The sequence below is a fragment of the Gopherus evgoodei genome, chromosome 2 (genome assembly GCF_007399415.2).
Source record: "Gopherus evgoodei ecotype Sinaloan lineage chromosome 2, rGopEvg1_v1.p, whole genome shotgun sequence".
NCBI lineage: Eukaryota > Metazoa > Chordata > Testudines > Testudinidae > Gopherus > Gopherus evgoodei.
Window position 1 is genome coordinate 44,135,260 of NC_044323.1, and position 19,440 is coordinate 44,154,699.

Here is a 19,440-nt window from a genome sequence, read left to right on the forward strand (position 1 = left end):
CCCATACCCATCAGATGCCTGGCCCCACCAATCTCCCCCCTGCACCCATCAGCCTGACCCCACAACCTCTCCCCTGCACCCATCAGCTTGGCCCCCCCAGTCTAGACCCACCAGCCCCCCTCCCTTTGCATCCAGCAGCCTGGATCGACTAACCCCACCCCCTTGGTTGCATCCAGCAGCCTGGACCCTTCAACCCCACCCCCGAGCCCTCTCACCCCAGCCTGGTCCCACCAACCTCCCTCTTCCACACCCAGCAGCCTGGTTCCACCAACCCTCCCGCACCCGGCAGCCTGGACCCCTCAACCCCACCCCCTAACTCTCCCACCCCAGCCTGGTCCCACCAACCCCGCGCACCCAGCAGCCTGGCCCCACCAACCCCTCCCCGCACCCAGGCCCCCCTGTGCAGCCCCCCCCTTGCCGGCCAGCACTCGCCACCGAGCCCAGCCACCGCGCCAATCAGCGCGGCGAGCGGGAGCGGGGGCGGAGCGGGGCGGGCAGGCGGGGGCGGGCGGCCCCTCGGAGGCGGCTGGAGTTGCCGCTCGGCTCGGAGCTGGCGGGGACGCGGCTGCTGCTGCTGCGCTAAGCGGGGCGGGTCCGAGCAGCCGGCGGCCCCGGGCAGGGCTGCCCCCTTTCCCCGCGCGCCTCAGGGCACGCGCCGCCGCTCGGAGCTGCCCTCCCCGCCTGCGCCCCGACGGGCGGCGATGAGCCTGCGGTGGGCACCACGGCGCGCTCCCTCCCCGGCGGTGTGAGCGGCGGCGGGGAAGGGGGTCCCGCGGCGGGGGGCGCCGGGCGAGCGGGCTCCTCCCTCCCGCCGAGCTGGGCCGTGCTGGACGCGCAGTCCGCCGAGAAAAGCAGCAGGATGAAAAAGTTGCGGAGAACTTTGTCGGAGAGTTTCAGCCGAATAGGTGAGTCGGGTCCCCAGCCGTCGCCTCTGCCCCCTGCCCCGGCGCCTCTGGGGGCATCCTGGCGTTCACGCGTGCTGCCCACGCCCACGGTGCACCCATCCCCTTGGCTGGAGACATGGGGGGGGGGGTAAGGGATGCCATCACATCCCCGGGAGTTTAGCCTACGTGGGAGATACTGGACTTGGCCCTTCATCCCTAAAGAGTCACAGCTGTGAACTCCAGCCTCTCCTTTTGTTAAGAAACTCACCAGAGGGCTGTATAGCGGGACAAGGTGGTTGAGCTAATGTCTTTTATAGGATCAACTTCTGTTGGTGGAAGAGACCAGTTTTAGAGCTACACAGAGTGCTTCTGCTTGGTCCAATAAAAGATATTATGCACCTTGTTTTTCTAACATTCTAGGACCAACACGGCTACAACAACGCTGCCTACAAGGAGAGAGATGTCTGACTAGTAAGTGAGCAGATCTGGGCTTGGAAGGGGCTTGTGGGGTCAATCCAGGCCATTGGCATCACTTGTCTGTTTCCCTACAGTATATGAGGATGTCTTGTAACACATGTGACAAAAGGAAGTGGCATGGAACTGGTAGAATTACTTTCTGACACCTAGAGGATCAGATTTAGTTGTGAGTGTTAGCTTTCTTGTACTTCCTTGCCTCAGCCTACCTCATGCCATCTTTTCTCAGGCCTCTATCTCCTAATTTCTCTCTCCCTCTGCTTTAATTTTATCTCTGTAAATATATTATTTAGCTCTGCAAAGTCATTTAGGATGCAGTTTGTCTGACAGACACTAAACTGAAATTGTGCTATATAAGTAAAGATTCTTTCTGCCTGTCTACCTACTTATCTAGTACCATTGTGCTTTACAAAACTGCAAAATTGTAGCAGTGTTCCTGTAGATAATGTGTGTTCCTATAGTGCAGGGGTCGGCAACCTTTCAGAAGTGGTGTGCCGAATCTTCATTTGTTCACTCTAATTTAAGGTTTCATGTGCCAGTAATACATTTTAACATTTTTAGAAGGTCTCTTTCTATAATATATAATTAAACTATTGTTGTATGTAAAATAAATAAAGCTTTTAAAATGTTTAAGAAGCTTCATTTAAAATTAAATTAAAATGCAGAGCCCCCTGGACCGGTGGCCAGGACCTGGGCAGTGTGAGTGCCACTGAAAATCAGCTCGCGTGCCGCCTTCGGCACCTGTGCCATAAATTGCCTACCCCTGCTGTAGTATGTTCCTACAGATAATGTTTGAAAACTAACAAAGATTTCTCAGTAGCTTCTGACACTCAGATGCTACAGCATGAACCTGCAATTAAATTGACTGAAAATAAATAAAATCAAAATTGACTAGTCTGCTTTCAATGCCACACTGAGAGATCTAGACAAAAAAAAAAGCACATCTAGTAGAAAAGTAAATTACTTTTAATGTTCTTTACCTCTGCAACAGGTAAAATGTTTATTAAAAAATACACCAGACAACATCCCCTTAAGGCTGAGGCGTGAGGTTGGAAAGCAGATAATGATAGCTGAGCAGTGATGGTTAGGAGTCTGTCCTAACAAAGAAGTCTATCCATTATCTCTTGCTGCTAAATCCTGTCATTTTCTTGCTGATGTAAAACCTGTTGAGATAGCATGTTATACTTTCTATTGCTGATCTTATCATCTCCTGATATTACTATCCAATTTTCTTTTTGCCATCAGGTTGTTTTGCCTTAAAAATTGTTATTTACTGATCTTCTTGGGACTCTTTGCCATTGTTCTCCGCACTTGAATATTTTTCATTCAAATTGATGTTTTATATCTTTGGCACAATGCATAAAAACAATACAAGCACGTTGGGACAAAGTTAGGAAGGCCAAGACACAAAACGTGATTACACTAGCTTGGGGCATAAATTCCAAAAACATTTTACAAATATGTTAGAGGCAAGAAGACCACGAAGGACAGAGTATGTCCATTAATCAATAAGGAGGGAAAGACAGTAACAGAAAATGCAGCAATGACCAAGGGTTGAATGCCTTTTTTGTCTTCACCAAAAAGGTTAGCAGCGATTGGACAACTGACATAGTGAACATCAGTGTTAATGGAATAGGATCTGAGGCTACTATAGGGAAAGAACAAATTAAGAGTTACTTAAGCAAGTTGGATGCCTTTAAGTAAGTAGGACCTGATAACATACATCCTAGAATTCTTAAGGAACTGGCTGAAGAGATTTCTAAGCTGTTAGCAATTATCTTTGAGAGCTCATGGAGGACAGGAGAGATCCCATAGGACTGGGAAAGGGTACTCTATCTACTCTTTTATTAAAAGGGGAATAAGGACAACCCCAGGGAATTGTAGACCTGTCAGCTTAATTTTGGTACCCAGAAAGACAGTGGAGTAAATAATCAGTTTGTAAAAACCTAGAAGATAATAACTAACCGTCAACATGAATTTGTCAAGAACAAATCTTGTCAAACCAACCTAATAGCGTTCTTTGACAGGCTAATAAGGCCTGTGCATGGGGGGAAGCAGTAGATATGAGATATCTTGACTATAGTAAGGCTTTTGATACTGTCTCATATGATCTTCTCATAAATAAACTGGGGAAATATAGACTAGACGAACCTACTATAAAGTGGGTACATAACTGGCTGGAAAACTGTACTCCGAGAGCAGTTATTAATAGTTCACAGTCAAGCTGGAAGGGCATATCCAGTGGGGTCCTGTAGAGCAGTGGCTCTCAACCTTTCCAGACTACTGTACCCCTTTCAAGAGTCTGATTTGTCTCATGTACCCCCAAGTTTCACCTCATTTAAAAACCACTTGCTTGCAAAATCTGACATAAAAATACAGAAGTGTCACAGCCCACTATTACTGCAAAATTGCTTACTTTCTTGTTTTTACCATACAATTATAAAATAAACCTACTGGAATGTAAATATTGTACTTACATTTCTCTGTGTGTGTGTGTGTGTGTGTGTGTATATATATATATATAGCAGCATCAATAAGTCATTGTCTATATGAAATTTTTGTTTGTACTGACTTCGCGAGCGCTTTTAATGTAGCCTGTTCTAAAACTAGAGAAATAACTAGATGAGTTGATGTACCCCCTGGAAGACCTCTGAGTATCCCCAGGGGTACATGTACCCCTGATTGAGAACCATTGCTATAGGGATCTGTCTGGTTCCGGTTCTATTCAATATCTTCATAACTGATTTGTATAATGGCATAGAAAGTACACCTCTACCCCAATATAACGCTGTCCTCGGGAGCCAAAAATCATACCGCGTTATAGGTGAAACCGTGTTATATCAAACTTGCTTTGATCCACCAGAGTGCGCAGCCTCCCCTCCCCCGAGTACTGCTTTACTGCATTATATCCGAATTTGAGTTACAGCAGGTCGCGTTATATCAGGGTAGAGGTGTACACTTAACAAAGTTTGCAAATGATACCAAATTGGGAGCAGTTGCAAGCGCTTTGGAGGACAGAATTAGAATACAAAATGATCTTGACAAACTGGAGAAATAGTCTGAAATAAATGGGATGAAATTCAGTAAGGACAAATGCAAAGTACTAATCGATTGTACAGATACAAAATGGGAAATGACTGCCTAGGAAGGAGTACTGCAGAAAAAGATCTGGGGGTTAAAATGGATCACAAACTAAATACAAGTCAACAATGTAATACTGTTGCTAAAAAAGCAATCATCATTCTAGGATGTGTTAGCAGGAGTGTTGTAAGCAAGACAGGAGAAGTAGTAATTCTGCTCTACTCAGCTCTGGTTAGGCCTCAGCTGGAGTACTGTGTCCAGTTCTGGGCACCACACTTTACGAAAGATTGGAGAAAGTCCAAAGGAGAGGAACAAAAATGATTAAAGGTCTAGAAGACATGACCTCTGAAGAAAGCTGGGAAAAAAATGGCTTGGTTTGTTCTGGCAAAGAGAAGACTGATGGGGGGATATGACAACGGTCTTCAAGTATGTACAAGGTTGCTATAAAGAGGAGGGTGATAAATTGTCCTCCTTAACCACTGAGGGTAAGACAAGAAGCAATGGGCTTAAATTGCAGCAAGGCAGTTTCAGGTTAGACATTAGGAAAAACTTCCTCACTGTAAAAATAATTAAGCACTGGAACAAATTACCTTGGGAGGTTGTGGAATCTCTGTTGTTGGAGGTTTTTAAGAACAGATTAGACAAACACCTGTCAAGGATGGTCTAGATGAGTGGTTCTCAAACTATGGAGCGGGCCTCCCAAGGGACGTGCAAGCTCAAAGCGTTTTATTTTTTCTACATTTTTTTTTTAAGAGCTCTATCAGCCCTGGGTGGCTGGGCTTATGCAGAAGGGCCAGGCATAACCAGGAGGTGGGGATAAAGAGGATAGCCGGAGCCCTTCCACCCTGGAGCTGACAGCTGGAGCCCCGGTACCCAGGCTTGGGCTCTTCTTTTACCTGCCCCCTAATCCCTCACCCGGAGATGGCAGGGCTCTGGCTGTCACCTCTGGGGTGGCAGCAGCAGCTCAGAAGCAAGTGTGGCCATGGGGCACGAAGTCTGATGTGAAAAGTGATATTGACAAATATCAGTTTGCCTCCCTTACTTATGAGCTGCTGCTGGCGTCCCTGCCTTCAGAACTGGGTGCTTGGCCAGCAGTCACTTCTCTCTGCTCTGTCCTGAGGGCTGGGTGTTGGTATATGTACTTGGGGTGTAAAAAACTACAGACGCAAAGAAGGGGGGCCCAATCAAATAAGTTTGAGAACCTCTGGTCTAAATAATACTTAGTCTTGCCTCAGTGCAGGGAACTGGATTAGATGACCTATCAAGGTCTCTTCCAATCCTACATTTGCGATTATTTTCGGTGTGGTGTCTAAATCAACTAGTATCTCATTTTTAGTTCACCCAAATAGCATAAAAGTAGTCATTGACTGCAGCCAAAGGGGGAGTAGTGCAGCTTGGGAGGCATGCAAAGGTGTCTTAATTTAAGCTGTCTTTGCCAGTGGCCCTGAATGGCAGCCTCAGATCACTGGGTGCAGACACACCTAATTCCCCTTGTCATGCCTCTTACCCAGACTGTGGAGATGTGGGTAGAGTCAGAGCCATTATGCTCTTTGTTATGCACTGTCCCACCAGAGGATTCCCACGTAGTGGGCTGATCCCGTTGTGGCTGGCTTTGCTAGTTTTAAAGTTGCTTTGTGCCACTAGTGCAATGGGAAGTGGCCTGAATGTAGGAGAGAATGTGGCAAGTAGTGTCCTCATGATGTGAATCTACTACAGTTACATCAAGAGGATTCTATGCCGTATGGTGTAATTTTTGGTGAGTGTATGATAACAAGATTGACTAGTTCACCACTGCAAATCAACTCCTTACAAACCGTAATATTTAAGAACTGCAGGCTTTTAAGTGAAAAAAAGCATCTGAATCCAGATAACTTTCCTTTGTCTTCCTGTAACATTCATATTTATAAAGGAGAAAATGATGCCAGGATGAATGTTAAGTTCCAAGTTTGGAGCAAGTATTTACATCCCCATAATAAATCCTTATATCCCCATATGAAAATAGTGTGTCCACAGCTAGTAATATGCTTTTTTAGAAATAAAAAGCATGATTATGTATTTGGTGGACGTGATTGATCGATTAGATAATCATTAAAATATATAACCATGGAAGTTTTGCTTTTTAAGAAACCAAGACTAAGTTTGGTTTTTTAAAATGGATATCTAAAGTTAACCTCTTAAATAAAGCCCTGATCCTGCAAAGACTTAAGCACATGTTTAACTTAATGTATTGTGAGAAGTCCCATTGACTCTTTCTTTTGAGGATCAGGGCCCAAGGGGGCTAACTTGCAAAGTTTATTTCTACTGAAGTCTTCTGAACATCAGGTGGACGTACTGTGACTTGAGTCCAAGCCCTGTCATTTTATAGTGTGACGCAGCTCAGGCTGTAGACTCCGTCAGTCTGTTTGGTGAAGTGTGGACATCTTAGCACAGCTGTGAGATCAGGCCTGGTTGCAGCAATTGTCAGCACAGGTTAACAATGCAGTGTAGACAAACCCATTGAGTCTTATCCAGAGTTCATCAAATTCAGTAGAAAGACTCCAGTTGAGTTTATTGGGCTTTCGATCAAGCCTTAGAGAGGAGCTTAAATTTAGAACCCTTTTTTTTTTTTTTTAAATCTTGGTCCAAATAAGTTAAAATACAAAAATTCAGGTCTACTAATAAAATGCTTTGGCAATGGTAATGGGTATTATAAGGACAGTGACTGCTTGTATGTGCATATCATACATTGATTCTTTGGGTTGACGTCAGAATGTGGGGCAGTTACCTGAGCTTACTCTAAAACCCAGATCTTCACTTCATGTAATGGTGACTTGAACTGACACACATTTTATGCCTGAATTACATCTGTTTTGGAGTTTACACCTACTGCTTTTCCATCTTCTTGAGTATAAGATGTATTGCAACTTTCTCTCTCCATTTCTCTTTCAGTAATAAATAAAAGGACCGTTTGGTTCCCTGGGCTCTTTGACCTGGTTTTTGATGCAAAAGCTATGTTCTGTTTAAAGTAGTGCAGTGTGCTCCACAGGGTAGAAGTGCATTTAAGTAGTTTTGTTGTTAAAATCCAATGCTTGCTAGTGAAATCGTTCCACATGCAGCTGGTCTGATGTTTTGGCCTTCTTGCTAATCATACCATTTATAGGAAAAACATTCTGATATACCAGCATGAGGTTTGGACATAGTCACTCCCGTATGACCCATGACCATACACAAAAAAACCCCTCTATGTTTAAGTAACTTTAACCGATGTTTAAGGCTTACATTCTTAACTCATACTTTGAGGCTAGAGAGAGGAATGTAAAACAGCTCTAGAAGGAGTAGGGTGACCAGATGTCCCGATTTTATAGGGACAGTCCAGATATTTGGGGCTTTTTCTTACAGAGGTGCCTATTACCCCCCACCCTCTGTCCTAATTTTTCACACTTGCTATCTGATCACCCTAAGAAGGAGCTTTAACAGTTAGTTTAATGGCTTTTGTTGTTTGTGGCCTTACACCTTTTTCTGGCAATTTCCCGGTGAGTTCAAACTATTAATACCATATTCATGTTGATCTAATTTGGGTTCTTTTTCATTCTGGAATGCTTCAGCTCCCCAAACATAGGCTGAATTCCTGGTATGGCATGTGCATTCTAAATAACACTTTTGCAACTTTAGCACCCTCATGGCCAAGATGGTGTTTGCTTTGCAGGCAGTTTTGGCCGAGAAAAGGCATGTGGAGGAATGCAGCAGAAAATTTTTTTTTTACCCCAGGGGCACCTGTTCCAAACCCCCCAGAATGAACACCCCCCCCCCAAGAAAAGTACAATGGATGTAAGAAAGGGAAATATTTATTTACAAAGGGATGAGAGGAGAAATAATAACAACGGGAAATATAGAGGGAGCAGTATAACGGTTGCATTTAAACCAAGGCTCCACGGGCCCAGTGGTAGCACAGTTTGAAAGGGCAGACACTGAGCAATGTGTCTGCACACAAAGTTTAGGAGTTTTGAGCAAAGTTTCAGTTCACAGGTAAGTTTTGGGTACTCCTGTCTTTGGTGCCAGTAAACTTTTTCCCAACAAACCCCTTCGGTGCTCTTTTCTGCCGCTCTCTGGAAAGCCACACAGAGCGACCCCTTCCCACTTAACTATTTAGCAACCTTCTTTCTTGTTCCCAATGCAAAGTCACAAGCCCCAGTACTTACAGCCCCATGCAGCTCTGGCCTGTCCTTCTCGGGCGATTCCTCACTGGCACAGTGCTCCTCCTGGCTCCTGTCCTGGGGTGTCCCCGATCGGCCTCCCTGTTTTTCCCAGGCTTCAGGCAGGTTTTTTGCTGTTTCCTTTGCAAAGGCCTTCAAGCTGCTGCCTCTCTGTCCCCCCAAGCTCCAGAGCCACCCCCTAAAGTTTCCTTCCTTTTTTTCTCACTCTCCCCTAGAAAATTTTTTTAAAGGGGCCATGCTTTCTAAACCCCAAAGGGATTACACTTTTGATAGGTGAAAAGAACAGTCTTCCCTTTCTTGTTTTTCACTGTAGTTTCTTCGTGGGCTCTGGATGGCATTTTTGGATAACAGTTAAATGTATAGTATGTATGTAAATGTATGTATAGTAGCACAGTGATTGTAACTATGAAAAATTATAAAATGTTTAACCTATGTTTGAACTCAGGAGCTAATGACACATACCATAACACACAAAAGCAGTGAAAGCATAATGTATAGTTATTCTTAGAAAACAAGTATAATACTGAAAGCTTTTTTCTTTAATAGATATTATTGGTACAGGGCTAACTACTCTCCAGAAATTAGTCACCAAACATAGTAGTTTTCATACTATAAAGCCCTAATTTACAGTTATCAGAGAGAGTTTGTCATATCAAACAGCCCTGGTTGATAAGAACTGTGTATATAAATCTGAGGTCCTCATTCACTGATTTTTGATGTTAGTATATGTAACTGTTATTACTCTTAGCAGAGCCCCTTGAATCTTGGGGCGCAGGAGGGGATGTCTTCGAGATATCTTTGGTTTGTCTATTGAATTGTTGTAGATGTAGCACGATGACTTTGTGGTGCTTTGCAGTGTGCAAAATATGTTAAACAGTGATCAGCTGTTGCTCAGAAGAAAAAATTTAAATATATTAATGCAAATTATTTAATTTTTAGTGGTGGTGATAGTTATATAGAGACCCTGATCTTTGTGTGCGTCAGAGCTCTGCTTGGTGCAACTGGTAAGGGGTGGAGCCTTAAAACCATCTTTATGCTCCCCTGGTCCTCAGGACACATCCAAGGACAGCTTCAGACCCTGCACAAGTCAGAGCAGTCTCGGGAGCCATTATGTGAGTTGGGATCATTGCAACACAGTGCACTTCAGCCACTACCTCTGGGGGCTATCAGCGGGTGGCATAGATCTGGCTATGCTGGCTTTTCCCACCCTCTGTAGCTGTGATCTGGCCCATACTTTCTAGTGTACCCGCTTGTGAGTAATTATTTCATTGTTCTGAAAAATGTCTAATGCCAAATTGTCCTTCCCTCAACTTTCATCCTACAAGAACTGCCATTTGTAGTCTACTGACGGACAGTGTAGATCTGCGGTGTATATTGAAAGAAATGCATACTGTTTCTGTGCTGAACTCAGTATTCTTAAAGCAGTTGCACAACTACTAGAAGTTGTTCAGCGCAAAAGTTCTGAATACACTGCCTAGTCAGTCTGAAATATCAGAAACTTTCTACCAGTAGAAAGGATATCTTGGTTGTAAAATTTATTACAAATACACTTACCAAAAGATTGTAATATTCTTCATGATATTCTAAGAAATGTAAATAGTTAAATAGTGCTTAGTTTCTTTAAAGAAATAGGTTTCTATTGACAGTTTTGTAGCTGTTTCTGGCTTAGCAAACTAATTTGAGCCTTTATGAACAAAGTTGTGGTTCCTTGGTTTGATAAGGAAAAATGTGGAATCCACTTCAATTAATAGACTATGCAGTATGCTAATCAGTTGTTTAAAAGAATCAAGTCAAAACATTGTGTCATTAGTATTTTAACATCATATGAGGATTGATGATTAAATATGTATCAAAATGAAATAACTGGGAGACGCACAAATTAATAATTAAAGGCTGTGCTTAAAGTAGGGGGGTGGATTGCAATGCATTGAGCCAGCTTACATAGGGGGCATTCTCTAAAGCACTCTTACCAAAGCTGACACTCCCAGGTTGCCAACTTTATAATTGCACAAAACCAAACTCTCTTGGCCCACCCCTTCCCTGAGGCCCCGCTGCTGCCCTGCCCCTTCTCCAAGGCCCCACGCTCACTCACTTCATCCCCCCTCTCTCCATTGCTCGCTCTCCCACCCCCCACTCACTTTCCCCAGGCTAGGGCAGGGGGTTGGGGTGTGGGTGGGGGTGCAGGCTCTGGGGTGGGGCCAGAAGTGGTGTGTTCCGGGTGCTGGAGGGGGCTCTGGGCTGGGGCAGGGGATTGGGTGTGGGAGGGGGTTCAAGATGCCGGCTCCAGCTGGGTGGCGCTTACTTCAGGCGGCTCTCGAAAGCCGCTGGCATGTCCGACTCCTGTGCAGAGGGGCCAGGGTGCTTTTCCCGCAGGCGCCACCACCGTGGCTTCCATTGTTTGCGGTTCCTGGCCAATGGGAGCTGCGGATCAGGCACTCGAGGCTGGGGCAGCGTGCGGAGCCCCCTGTACCTAGAAGCTGGACATGCTTACCACTTCTGGGAGCCGTGCGGAGCCAAGGCAGGCAGGGAGCCTGCCTTATCACTGCTCCATTGCCGACTGAACTTTTAGCAGCCTGGTCAGTGGTGCTGACCGAAGCTACCAGGATCCCTTTTCGACCAGGTGTTCCGGTTGAAAACAGGATGCCTGGCAACCCTAGGTCAGATAACTATTTGTTAATTAAAATTTCACTCTCAAACTGAATTGACAAGGGTTTTAGTTTTACTGGCTAAGAAAATCCTCCATGTTTTGATTTCTCTGTATAACAATTCTTAAATATCCTTGTCAGTCAAAGTTAAAATACAATTAAAGGTAAAGACAAGCTAGAAAAATATGAAGAATTGCAGCATAACTAGAGTTGTCAGGTGTCTGGTTTTTGACTGAAACATACGGTTGAAAGGGACCTTGGTGGCTTTGGTCAGCACTGCTGACTGAGCCGTTAAAAGTCTGGTTGGCAGAGCAGCGGGGTGAAGGCTGGCTCCTTGCCTGCCACCGTGCGGCTCCTCGGAAGCAGCAATATGTTGCTTAGCTCCTAGGTGGAGGTGCAGCCACAGGGTTCTGTATACTTCCCCCCGCCCTGACTGCTGGCTCTGCATCCCTCATTGGCTGCAGTTCCCAGCCAGTGGGAGCTGTGGGGGTGGCACGCCCCATGCAGAGCTGCCTGACTGTGCCTTCGCCTTGGAGCCCAGGGACATGTTGCTGCTTCTGGGGAGCTGCTTGGAGTAAGCGCTGACTGGAGCCCGCACCTCTCACCCCCTTCCTGTTCCCCATCCCTGAGCCCCCTTCCGCACCCAGACTCCCTCCCAGAGCCTGCACCCCAACCCACTGTCCCAGCACTGACCCCCCTCCTGGAGCCCACACCCTCTCCTGTGCCCCAACCCCCTGTCCCAGCCCAGAGCCCCATCCTCCACCTCAAACCCCTCATCCCCAGCCCCACCACAGAGCCAGCACCCCTAGCTGGAGCCCACACTGCAACCTCCTGCCCTAGCTCAGAGCCCCCTCCCAAACCCTGAACTCCTAATTTCTAGCCCTATCCTGGAGCCCACACCCCCAGCTGGAGCCTTCACTCTTCCTGCATCCCAATGCCCTGCCCCAACCCAGTGAAAATGAGCAAGTGAGTGAGGGTGAGCGACAGAGAAAGGGAGGATGGAATGAATAGGGGTGGGGCCTCGGGGAAGGAGCAGGACGGGGCAGAGCCTCGGGGAAGGGGCTGGGCAAGGGTGTTTATGCTTAGGGTTGCTGACTTTCTAATCGCACAACATATGCAACATTATTAGTGTTGCTTGCCAGCCCATGATTCAATTATGAGACTTGTAATATTTGGCATTTTTGTTGAAGACCCGGCACCTGTAGTCTGGTGATTACATGAGAATTCAAATTCATTTTGTCAAGTTTTTCTCCACCAACTTTTAAAAAATATGACTAAAGTGCTCCCTGAAGGCTCAAAACCCAGAGTCAAATTAAAAGAGCAGAAAATGTGTATATATATATTTTTCTCCTAATCTCATGACTTTTTGGGTTCTGGCTCATGATATGTGAACACGTGGGGTTGGCAGTTCTGCAATGTATAAACTTTTTGTCCTTACTCCAGTCCGTATTTCGTTACAATGAAAAAACAAAAACCTAATGCACAGTGTACAGTGTACTCCCCAAACTACTCAGCAGAACACCAGAACTGTTACTTAGTGTGAAATCTAGATAAGTTGTTAATAAGATTAATATTTAAATGGCTCTTTTCAGGCTGTAAGTAAGGGTATGGCTACACTTACAGCTGTACAGCGCTGTGAGTTACAGCTGTCGTTGTACAGCTGTGTAGGGAAAGCGCTGCAGTGTGACCACACTGACAGCTACCAGTGCTGCAGTGTGGCCACATTTGCAGTGCTGTTGGGAGTGGTGCATTATGGGCAGCTATCCCATAGAGCACCTCGTCCCATTTTGGCGTCGTGGGTTGTGGGAAGGGGACGGAAGGGTGTGGGTCATTCCGCTTCCTGTCCCAACGCCCCGTGGTGCATCGCTTCACATCCCAGCAGTCACTGTTTTTCCGTCCACGTTTGGTGCCATTGTGAGTCTCCCAACGGTTTCTGTGCAGCGCGATTTCTGTGGGAAATGGAGCCCGAGCTGCTGAAGACTTTGCTGGTGAGTGTCGCCAGCACATCACGTTTGGCAGCTGAGCTATTCCTTCAGCTCCAAAGTGACAGTGAGGAGTCCGACGATGATATCGAGTGGCCTGACGCGTATGACACTAAATTGCTTGTGGCATTCACAGAAATGCTCAGCACTGTGGAACACCACTTTTGGGCTCGGGAAACAAGCACTGAGTGGTGGGATCACATCGTCATGGAAGTCTGGGATGACAGTCAGTGGCTGCAGAACTTTCGGATGAGAAAAGCCACTTTCATGGGACTGTGTGCTGAGCTCGCCCCTACCCTGCGGCGCAAGGACACGAGATTGAGAGCTGCCCTGCTGGTGGAGAAGCAGGTGGCTATTGCAATCTGGAAGCTGGCAACTCCAGACAGCTACCGATCGGTCGCGAATCAGTTTGGAGTGGGAAAGTCGACCGTTGGAATTGTGTTGATGCAAGTTTGCAGGGCCATTAATTGCATCCTGCTAAGAAGAACCGTGACTCTGGGGAACGTGCAGGACATTGTGGATGGCTTTGCACAAATGGGTTTCCCTAACTGTGGAGGGGCGATAGATGGGACGCATATTCCTATTCTGGCACCGCCCCACCTAGCATCCGAGTACATAATCGGAAGGGGTATTTCTCTATGGTTCTCCAGGTGCTTGTGGATCACCGTGGGCATTTCATTGACATTAACACAGGCTGGCCTGGAAAGGTACATGATGCACACATCTTTCGGAACACTGGCCTGTTCAGGAAGCTGCAGGCAGGGACTCTTTTCCCAGACCGGAAGATTGCAGTAGGGGACGTTGAAATGCCCATTGTGATACTTGGAGACCCCGCTTACCCGTTAATGCCTTGGCTCCTGAAACCGCATACAGAGAAGCTTGACAGGAGCAAGGACCGGTTCAACTACAGGCTGAGCCGGTGCCGAATGACTGTGGAGTGTGCTTTTGGCCGTTTAAAAGGGTGGTGGAAATCTCTGTATGGGAAGCTAGACTTGGGGGAAAGCAGCATCCCTGCAGTTATAGCCGCGTGCTGTACCCTCCATAATATTTGTGAAGGGAAGGGTGAAACATTCAGTGAGGAATGGGCCTCCGAGGTTCAACACCTGAAGGCTGAATTTGCACAGCCAGAGAGCAGGGCTACTAGAGAGGCCCAGCACAGGGCTACAAGGATTAAGGATGCCTTGAGGGAGGAATTTGAGGCTGAAAACCAACAGTAATGTTTGGTGCCTTGCACGGGAGTGAAGTGCAGTGGTTACAATGTTAGCAGGAATCTGTTTTTCCTGAAATGATTTGCAGTGCATGTTTCTTTCCTGGGCTATGGTATCTTTCACTTTCTGCAATAATAAAGACTGTTTTCAAAGCCAAGAATTCATTTATTGAAAAGAAAATAACTTTCTTGACAGACACACAACATTTTGGGAACCTAAAAGGGCAGGGGGGTGGGGTGGTGAACTGTACAGTCACAGATTTGAATATGCCCTGTCTGGAGTGCTGTGCAATGACTGCTGCACTTCAGGGTGGCTATACTGCATGGTGATGGGGGTTGAGAGCAGAGGGTAAGGGTCGTAGTTCTCGGGGCTGGTTGGTGAACGTACAGGTGTTGGGGGCAGCCGGTGGTGGTAAGAACCTGGATGCTGGGGAAGGGGGTTTTGAGCTGATATTGGGGCACAAGGGAAAGAGCTTTGGGACGGGGGAGGGATGGCATGGTAGGGTAGTGCTCTGCCTGCATGACTACGAGTGACTGGATAGAGTCCGCTTGGCATGCCAGGATGCTTATCAGCTGTTCTGTGCTTTTCTTCTTAGCTGCTGCATTTCTGTGGCAGATCCTGCTTTCCCTTTCCCTCCAGTCCTGCAGTTTTTTACTCTCTCTGGCAGACTGATCCATAACTGCTTTCAGCATGTCTTCTCTGCTTTTTCGCGGCTTCTTCCTGAGGTTTTGTAGCCTCTGAGCAGTCGAGTAGTCAAGGACACTTACGAAAAGGCAAAAATGGCAACAGTTAACAGAGGCTGCATTGTTTATAATCTCACCCAGAAAGTTATTCCCACACAGTGAAGGAGTTTACAGTCTTCACTTTAGTATACTTTTCCCATACCAAACAGAGTGCACATAACCCACAGGAGCCACAAAATGGTGAGTAAGGGGGACTGATTGCTTCAGGGATGTGCAGGGGTTTCTGTGCGTTGGGGAAAGCAAACTGCTTCTGGGGGAGCTACACTGAACAGTCTCCCAACATTTTCCACAGGAGTTAATCCTGGAAGATATCTCGCTGCTGCAGGTCACCTGGGAAGAGCAGGAGGGTCTTCTACAGCAATGCGGATTCCACCCTGGCCCCTATGCAGCTTGCCTGTGTGCAGCAATGATCCCCCCACCTCTCACGGCACAGTGGCGCGGACGCGTTAGCCTGACTGGGACAAGGACCACAGTGGCTCTCCCTGTAAACTTGCGCAAGCGCATTGCCCACGCTCTGGCTGAAACTTTTGAAGAGATTACCGAGGCTGATTACTGCGACATGATTGACCACATCAATGGGCTGTTCCACATCTAGGCATGCATGCAGCCCTAACCCCCACCTCCTCTCCCGAAACATTTCCATACTGAAAATAAAAGCTGCTTACTGAGTACCTGCTCCTCTGCTGCTTCTTCACCAACAATTTCCAGCTGCTGCGACTGGCTACCTTCTTCCTGGCTTGAGAAGAGCTCCTGGCTGCATGCCTCCTGGGACTCCGGGGTGTCTCCCTCCACCCCAGTACCCTCACTCTTGGTTTCCTCCCCCTCCCCGTTCTGAGGTGTCCATCGTGGTCGTTGGATTGGCAGTGGGGTCACCCCCAAGTATCGCGTCCAGCTCTTTGTAAAAACGGCAGGTCGTGGGGGCAGCACCGGAGAGGCGGATTCCCTCGCAGGCTTTGCAATAGGCACTCCGCAGCTCCTTCACTTTAACCCTGCGCTGCACCGCGTCCCGGTCATGGCCCTTTTCCAGCATGGCCCTTGAGATCTGCCCATAGCTATCGTAATTCCTACAGCTGGAGTGCAGCTGTGACTGCACAGCTTCCTCACCCCAAACACTGATGAGGTCCAGCAACTCACCATTGCTCCATGCTGGAGCTCGTTTGGCACATGGAGGCATGGTCACCTGCAAAGATTCTGATTGCACTCCACACCTGGCTGAGCAAACAGGAAGGGGATTTTTAAAATTCCCGGGGCATTTAAAGGGCGGGTCACCTGAGTCCAGGGCAGTAGAGTGCGAACTGATGAGCAGAGTGACTGAACAGGCATTCTGCGATACCTCCGAATACTCTGGAGGCCAATTACAGCACTTTTGGTGGCTACACTGACGGAGCAGTGCTGCATCACCAGCGCTGCAATCATTATTCCCCAGGCAGAGGTAGAGTACAGCCAGCACTGTATCCAGGGAGATGCAGTGCTGTATGTACCTTGCAAGTGTGGACGGTGAGTAAGTTGCAGCGCTGTAAAGCCACCACCAGCGCAGCAACTCTGCAGTGTAGCCATACCCTAGGACATGTTCCCTGCCCCAATGAGCTTGCAATGTAAAGGCAAATAAAGGACAAGACCTCAGGGCCTTGTTCCCATTAGGAAAAATGGGACTCGTAATTCACCACCTGTGGTAGAAATGGTAGAAACTGTAGCACAGGCCAAACAGTGGCGGTGTATTGTCTGACACTGTTGTAGTAAAATGCCTTAGCCCTATCTAAGCTGAAGCTTCCACTGTTGCTATCTCTAATGGATGTATGGGTCACAGTCTCACCAGTGTAGACAAGACCCAAGAGGAGATGATTTGAGGGAATGACTTTAAGGAGGAACGTGAGCACTAAGTGGAGGAGGAGGAGGAGAGGAGGAATGTTCCAGATGTTGGGGCCGCATAACCGCTACAATTCTCACCATTCAACTGTTAACTGTAAACATATAAGCCAGTGTAAAAATACTCCAATCCAGCAGTACTATGGCTTGGTTCATTTTAACTGTTCAGGGTAGTCACCAAAGAGCAAACTCATGGAGGTAGTGTTTTTTCATTAATTTCAGAACGCAGTTTCTGGATAATGTGACCACAGTACGTGCATAAATTAAATATATCTGTTAGCCTGCAGGCTGATGTAATTCCAGTAGCAAACTGAAGAAATTAACTTTGTTTACATTTCAGTATGGCTTTCTAGTAGCATCAGTGAAACGCTTCAAATGGATTAGCCTCTGAGCTGCAAAACTGCTCACAACATTTTTTCCGCCTTACCTCACTGCTTCACACTCCAAATCTCTCTTCTATTTTGACTTCACCTTTAGTTGATAAAGTTTATTGCATGCAAATATACTAAAATAATATGTGAGATCTGTGCTGTTATCTTAATGTAAACCGTAGAAGAGTATAACGAATGCTAGTCACAATGCATGCTCGGTTGTATTGGAAATGTTGAGTTCTATATGAACTGAAGATATTATAGAGTATGTCAGAGGTCTGGTTTACACATGACTTTCTGCAGTTCAGTCACTCTCCTTGAAGTGTTTTCATGCTCAATAGGAATTAAAGTAAAAAATTGTAGACTCCTATTTTCCTTAACCTGAGAGGGCAGCTTGATTTACATATTTATGAAAAATATTTCTCAGATACATGCTGTGCAATTCTACATTCCATTTACAGTTTGATATTTGGATTATAAAATTGTTATTCAGGCCAGTCTGTTCTTTGCTGTTACTATAGGAAAAGGTTTTTTTTACCCCACCTCTTTTTATTTACTGAGTTAATTATTTTATGTTCATTGAAATGCATGACATAATGATTTCTTTCTTTCTTTCTTTTTTCTTTTTTATGTTAAAGCCTTGAAGAAAGAAGATAGCAGCCTTGATGAGGTAGATTAAATATCTTTGTACCTTACTTAATCCAGATATGTTTAATTGCTACAGATTTCTCACTAAAGTTAAAGGTAACTTTTGTGTTATCATATTAGTGTGCGTATGTGTACATGCATATAATCTGAGTATCTTTTCACCTCCCTAACGACTACCAGATGAGTTTTTTACAGAAGGCCTTGAGCTGAATGCTTGTTTCTATAAACCTATTTTATACAAAGTATTGCATTATGTTATGTAGAGAGAAAATGCTTTACAGAACTGAGCCATTAGTGATTTTTATTATAAACAGTAAATATATATTTATATAAAAGATATTCAGTTTATATCTTTTGAGGGAACCCATCATACAGAACATTGTATTGGTTGAATAAGTTGTATGCTCTGGTTAAACCTGAAGCTATTCACAAATCAGTTTTTGTACAAGTGACGACACCAACACTGTAGAGCCAAAGTTAAATTGTGTAGGGCACAAAACATACAATATGATTGAAGACTCTCTTAATTTGCAAGACAAGTGCAGACACTTGGTGATTCGTGATGCTTGCTTGTGGTGGAAATGGGGTTCAGACAGTGTGTTATCCTGGACCACAGGATTTATTAGTGTGAGAAATTGCCAGTAATCAATGATTAAGCAAATCACAAGTCATTTCTTTACATTTCCTTCTAAGCGTATAGATGGAAGTAAATAGCAGCATCTCTGACGTTCAATGAAATAATCTTACAGTTTCTGGCTATTTGTAGTTTCTTCTGTATTATATTCAGAGGGTAAGAAGTTGGATAATAATTGCCTTGCTACTGCATAGGCAGTGGTTATGATTTTGTTTCGAACTGAAGGTACCTCACTATATAATGGCCTGATACTGAAATAAATGAGTGAGGAAGTAGTAGATGCTTGCCACTTCATTGGTTCAGACTTTATCTCCTCCTAAATCAGATAGGGCCAAACATAGGTGCTGGACCTAGGAGTGCGGGGAGTAGGGTCCTGGGCTGGGTATCTCCCACACCTGCCTGGAAGTAGTTTCCATCATATACAGGGTTTACAGTTTGGTTCAATGGATCTCAGCACCCCCTCAGCATTGTACAAATTGTTCCAGAACCCCAGGGGCCAAATTTGTTTTGTCCAGTTAGCTCAGACTTTGACCCATGAATAAGAGTCTTAAATGGCTCTGAAGTAGAGGCTGTGTAGGCAGGTCAAGCTTTGTTAGAACAGTAAAGGAACTTCTAGCTAGAGCCAAGGCTGAAATACGATAGTCTTTAGAACATGGCTCTGGCACAGGTGGGTCCCATCCACAGCAGCTGTCCAGACAGCGTTAGAACATG

General features: G+C 45.9%; 1 protein-coding gene across 2 annotated transcripts in view; it reads left to right on the forward strand.

Annotated features, from left to right (window-relative positions):
* The first annotated feature begins 806 nt into the window (after positions 1–806).
* Positions 807–19,440, forward strand: part of CDK14 (cyclin dependent kinase 14) — a 549,017-nt gene continuing 530,383 nt past the window's right edge. Inside the window, exons 1-2 of one of the 2 annotated variants that reach the window (XM_030550522.1) lie at positions 807–905; positions 18,086–18,117. In XM_030550522.1, the coding sequence (XP_030406382.1) occupies positions 860–905; positions 18,086–18,117 (78 nt within the window). In that variant the 5' untranslated portion in view covers positions 807–859. Of the gene's footprint in view, positions 906–18,085; positions 18,118–18,170; positions 18,192–19,440 lie in introns of those variants that run through there. The other variant, XM_030550528.1, reaches the window with a different exon arrangement.